The 6091-nt window shown below is 39.0% G+C and overlaps 1 protein-coding gene across 1 annotated transcript in view; it reads right to left on the bottom strand.

Annotated features, from left to right (window-relative positions):
• Positions 1-824: 824 nt before the first annotated feature.
• Positions 825-6091, bottom strand: part of LANCL1 (LanC lantibiotic synthetase component C-like 1 (bacterial)) — a 28129-nt gene continuing 22862 nt past the window's right edge. Inside the window, exons 8-10 of the mRNA XM_004674333.2 lie at positions 5143-5319; positions 4701-4773; positions 825-3903 (exon numbers count right to left, since the gene is read on the bottom strand). Of these exons, the coding sequence (XP_004674390.1) occupies positions 3827-3903; positions 4701-4773; positions 5143-5319 (327 nt within the window). The 3' untranslated portion in view covers positions 825-3826. The remainder of the gene's footprint in view (positions 3904-4700; positions 4774-5142; positions 5320-6091) is intronic.

The following is a 6091-nucleotide window of genomic DNA, read 5'->3' as shown; positions in this document are numbered from 1 at the left end:
ATGGTGACATGAATGTGCCTATCATTCCTCTTCTTTCAATAGTAAGATGAGCCAGGAGTGGTAGTCCTGAGGACCATGCTAACTGGCCTTACCGATGGAAATGTCATCTTGTGGGAGTTAGAGGAATGCTCCTAGCAGCGAAGTGTCTGGGTAGCTGGAGACACACTGTCCTCTCTCTGCCTCATTGCTCACATCTAAAGATGCGGTACCACCATCTATGCCTTTGTTTAAAGGACAGAAATAAAAGTGTTTATCACTTATCATTCATATTATGAGTCATTCAAACAATCATCTAGGAGCATGAAGGGCATTTTAATGGTATGTACCAGAGGACAAAGTGTTATTCAGGGATGAAAGCAAGTGTTTTGACAAATCTCTGTTGTGCTAAATGACACCATGTGGATGTGGTATGAAAGGAAGTCATACAAAGTCATGCAGAAGACTCAGTAGAACTGTTCTCCTAGTTCTGTCCAAGCATTTGATAGTTATGTCTTGTGTAAGCCCTTCCTCCTTTACAATTGGTCAGAGAAGTCAGTTTTTTGAAGTAGGCCTTTAAGTAGTAACTCCAGGGTAGATATTCATTTGTAAGAGATAGCCAATATACTACTATTTGAAGCGTAGCAGTTTCCATCTAAATCTATAGTGATCATAAATTAAAATATTTTCCTATCATAAACCTCTACTTTCAAAATGTATTGAAAGTCTTGAAGAAAGAACAATGGAGGAAAAGTCTGGAACAAACCCTAATGAGTGAATATACATAGAAAAGCTTTCATTTACCACTGGAAGGAAATAGTAAAACTACAGTAAGTGAAAGTGCATGATGACAGATAATCTAATTGAATTTTATTGAGAACAAGAGAAGTTAGTTGATTGCTTAATGCAGAAATACATGAGATTCCAAGCCTTGCCAAAAAAATAGCAAACTAATATTGGGGTGGGTTCCCTGAATATCCACTTTGTTTTATATCTACAGGAAAGAACATTTTTCTACACGCATCCAGACATAGAATGGGGTGCTCTGCCTATTTAGGGGAAGAAAAATGGAATCAGAACTCAATGTGAGTGTTAAAGAACTACAGGTAGGTTCTAGTTGTCAAATGAGTGGATGTCTAAATGTTTGCTGTTCACATTTTTTTGTTTCAAAACCAGCTAGTAGAAGGCAGCACATCATAAGATTGAAAGAAATTAACCTGATGACAGAGGAACAGAGTGTCTCTCTCAATTCAGTCCATTATAGAAGTGGTAATAATTATAGAAAATGGTCTCGGACACACTTTTACTTAAAACACTACCTACCATAAAGGCTTTTGATGCCAAATAATTGGAACTGACATCAAAGATGAAAAGTGAGCCAAATGACTAAGGATTAAATGCTAAATCTCAGATGAGACCAAACCCAATGGCATCATGGAAATGGTTCTGATAATGTTAACGTATTTCATGTGCCAGAAAGTTAAATCACAGCAATTTCCCATCATTACAGAAATACACATGACAGGACAACTGAATACTGCTTGACAAGCTTTTAAGGTTTTACTAGTGAGCCTTTACATGGGGATAAGGCATGTTATTGAGTTCTCTGGGAAGCAAATTTTGGGGAAGTTTTTCCTAATAAGAAAAATATCTGAGGGAAAAATGATGCAACAGAAATAAAACTGAAATGATCTTTTTATTTTAATACTAAGAAAACTTTTGTTAACTATCAGTATCTACCATGGCACTAGGGTATTAGTCTTAGTTTTATAGTCTTTGCCTGAGTTTTAAATTCTATCAAACTTTCTTAGCTCTTAAGCATAAAAATAATGTCATAAATATAAAATCCTGCCAGTATAGTAAGTCTTCAAAAGCAAAAGGAGGAATGAAATCTGACTTGTTTGCCCTGCTACATTTGCTAATGGCGCACAGTGGCTGAAGTGCAATCCATATAGGAAGCAGAAACTTAAATGTTCTTTCTCTGTGCCTTCAAGTCATCCTGGGATTAAATCAATCAAGGAGTTTGGAGAAACACTGTAATCAAGTCTCCTCTGGCTCAAAGAAAGTATATTTGTTCTTTTCTCTTGGTTAGTAATTATCGTAGCCGTAAGTGCAGGTATAGTATAGTAAGACATTTAACTTAACCAAATGAGCTTTATCCTTTCGAGTTGGATACCCACCCAAAGGCAAATCAGCTTTACTGCCTGCCAGTGTCAGTGCTGTTGTTCTGCGACCTTGACGAGAAAGGCACAGCTTACCGGCAGCATTTCTAATATCTGAAAGGCACAGGTTGTCCCTGACTAGTGCACATCGCAGAGGAGTTAGCTGATGCCAGCATTGGGCAGCGGGCTATTCAGATCCTATATTGTCACTGGCCTTAAAGGGTCACACAGTTCCTGCAAACATTGGCTATTGGCACTACATAGAAAATAATAGATATTATACCCAGGACCCAGTGCATACTCTGTGGGACTTGGTCCAAAGTTTGAATAAAAATAGTATGGTTCTGTGATGGAGAGAGCCATAGAACAGGCACTTAAAATGTTTTTAGACCCTGTTTTTTTTAAAATCCGTAAAATGATCTAAAATTAGTCAACATGTAGAAGTGATACAACAAGCGAAAAAAGAATGGAAGGAGGAGGAATCGGGGTTGAATAGTTAAAATCTTTGCATAGAATGTGAAGCACCCAGGGTTCTTCATCCACCATATAAATGCCAACCTGGGGGCTCAAAAAGTGCTGAATATTAAGTGCAGGGCAAGCAAAGACATTGGATTTATTTGTGCCAAGCAGGATAATACCGCTTAAATAAACAGCATTTCTTTTAAAAGCTTTGTTTTTATTCAAGCTACTGGTTATACAGCACCCCACTCCCCTTTAAATATAAGTACTGTACTATTTCATAAAGAAAACCAATGTCTACATTGGTTGGAAGGAAGGAAACTATCTTATGGCTTTTAACAAATGGCTAGCACTAAAGCTCAGCCATCACAAAGTAAGTAAAACACAAGCAAAAGATGAGAAGTTCAGTAGAGAGGCTGCACTCAAGTCCAAGGTCATAACATATCCATACACAGAAAACTTCTTGATTAAATAGTTCCAAAATATACTAGCTTATTAGAAAAACAAAAAAACAAAACAAAACAAAAACAAAAAACAAACTGTTGCTAGCTTATCCTGAACTAACCTTTAAAGCATGACCACACATTTTAGGAGTTTTTGATAAAAATGACAGCATGTAGAACTTGGATGCTTACTAACAAAAAGAAGTGTATTTGAATGCATATACTATTTTTAAATAAGCATTGTGAATTTTGAAAATGTTATTTAGGTCCCAAACCCAGTTCGCAATTCTTGGAATTTTTATCCTGGAAGTATATATAGTAGTTATATTTTCTCCCCTGTCATAACCAACCACTTAGTGAAAAGCAGTCACAAAACTGTCCTGTTTGAAGAATATGCCAGAAGAAGAGAGGGAGGGCAATATCCAATTATAATCACATATTTACCTTTGTTTGCCTACATTTAGTTTTTTTTCTGAACATTTTTAGAACAGTATTAGACAGTTATATTCATAAGCTTAAACTATGTACTTTATATCTACATATGTCCTCCAAATTCTGTACATATCACCAGCCTTTTCTATAGGAAGAAACCAATGTTAAAGATAAGAGTTTTCCTTGGATATTTTAAAATAAAGGTCATTGGCGAAGGAACTGAACTAAAGATGAATTCTGAAAAAAATCAAAAACACAGTTTGATTCTGGTTTCTTAAAAAGCAAGGACAGCGTTAGCCCAGGTGTGATACACAGTAAGGGTCATGCGGGGAGATGCAGGGGTTGCCTTTCCTTTCATAGTTCAAAGGCAGGGAACTTGGCTTTTGTGGGCATGAGGAGGTCAGTCAGGAAGTATATTGTTCCAGCCATTCCTGAAGGAAGAGAAACAAACATTATTATACCAAGTGAGTATGCTTTATTTTAGTGTCAACATGATGACATTAATGGCCATGACTTAAATAAGCAGGTATCTGCCTGTATTTGTACATGTTGCAGCTTCAGTGTTGAAGGAAATCACTAGAGGTGGTCAGGCTCTTTTTCGTGGCAGTGAGAATCCTGGCAGATGGAATCAGCCAAGTTGAAGGCACAGCCCTGCCTTTATCATATGTGAGTGCTCCTTTACCACGGAACCATCGGTCACTTACTATCTGAGCCTCAGTCTCTTTACTGGGGATATCAGGATAATAACTGGATGTTTTTGCTGAGATGACTTACGATGCCCAGAAGGTGCCTGTCTTGCCAAACAGTAGCCACATTTATGGTCACTGTGTGAACTGATTTTTAATATTAACAAAACTCAAATTCAAATACATGAATTACCAAACAGGAAGGTACAGATATTACCAGACAAGTAATGTATGATATGTATTTCATACAAATAATGTATGAAAAATGCCTTCAGGGGCATCTCTGGTGGCACAGGGGTTAAAGTCTCAGCACTATCAAGCTATTGCCAGCCACTGCGGCATGAGTTCGATCCTTGACCAGGGAGGTGACCCACAGGTGCAGCAGACCTCTCTTGTCTTGCTCGCTGCTCCCTCCAGCAGTGTATTGTAGATTTGCCTGCTTTACTCCCCACTCTGTCTCTAGTGAATCCTCTTCCCACACACCTCTAGCCTATATCCAGTTCTCATTGCATAAATTAAAAAAAATCTTAAAAGAAAAATACCTTCAAAGAGGGAGAAGGGGGTATCTGGTGTTCTGCATCCATGTTCTCCATAGTCGAGGCACCACTCAGCAAACTGAAAGTGAGATCAAGTTCAATTACAGTAGTGATTACTTCTAAGACCCACAGAAATTGATAGACATTATCTCTAAGACTTACTCTGAAAGAGTATGAATTTAATGAGCAGTCTCAGCTGTGTATCTCTAAGGTTATCAAAGAGGAAGGAAAAACCACTATACCTTTCTTTTCTTCCCACAGATGCTGAGTAGTAGTATATTCTTTTAAAATAAAGTTAACTCAGCTGAATGGCCTTGGAAGATCTTAAATAACTGCTTGTCCTATAGTCTCATGGTTTAGAAACTAAAGGAACAAAATCTCATTAATTAGAGCCTTTTCCACAATCTCTGGGAGGCAGTGCTTGGTTCTTGGTGGGTCTGACTCCTACCTTACAGGCCCTGTACAGGTACTTCACATCGTGTGTGAGATTGTACAGAGCCAGGAAGGCGTAGGCATTCCCTGCGGCGCCGTGGCACAGCCCGTACCCCTTCCTCAGCAAGCCGTACCGCCAGATGACATCCGCACACTGATAGGCATCGCTGAGGTACTGTTCCTCTTTGAACACCTGCAGAGTCAAGAGGTATGGTTTTATGATAGGGGAGAGAATGGAAGAGAAACTTCGGTCAACATTTCTTCTTGGTAAGGAGGGGAGATGGAGAAGGGAGGAGGAAGGTGGTTTGGCAAGAAGAGGCTAAGAGACTTAGAGCCAGAGAAATGTGTTGTATTTCATGGGAACAATTACAAAAACTCACTGGCTTTGCTTGTTTTGTTTTAAAAATAACTGGGCATGACCTGTTTTATGTGTTTGTGTGCCATATTTTACTTGGAACTTTCTATTACCATTCACCACTTTCCTAAGAACATGTGTTACCGTCTTTGGTATCAGTGTTTCCTTCACTATTAGGAAGTCTTTTTACAAGCTAGAGAAGAAGCTTATTAACATGCCAACTGATTATGAACAACTGTATGTTTACAATGTTTTGCCATTTCCTATATAGTTCTCAAAGACTTGAGAAATATTCTCTCAGAGTAGGTATATTTGAAATCTCATTGCAAATTAAGTACTGTTAAAAGTAGATAAAGCTGGGGCCCTCCCTGGTGGCGCAGCAGGTTAAAGCACTGCACTAAGAAGCTTAAGCCATTTCCACATGAGTTCGATTCCCGCCTGCCCCGGAGGAAATCCACATGGCGTGGCAGACCTCTCCTGACCTGCCCGTTGCTCCCCTTAGCAGTGTACTTCGTCGATCTGCCTGTTCTGCTCCCTGCTCTGTCTCTGGTGAAGCCTCTCGCCACCCCAAAGCCTCTGGCCTGTACCCCAGTTCTGTATGTACAAATAA

Source organism: Condylura cristata, unplaced genomic scaffold (genome assembly GCF_000260355.1).
Source record: "Condylura cristata isolate star-nosed mole 26May11 unplaced genomic scaffold, ConCri1.0 scaffold00002, whole genome shotgun sequence".
Taxonomy (NCBI): Eukaryota; Metazoa; Chordata; class Mammalia; order Eulipotyphla; family Talpidae; genus Condylura; species Condylura cristata.
The sequence above is the reverse complement of the archived record's forward strand: the minus strand, read 5'-3'. Positions and strand labels throughout refer to the sequence as shown.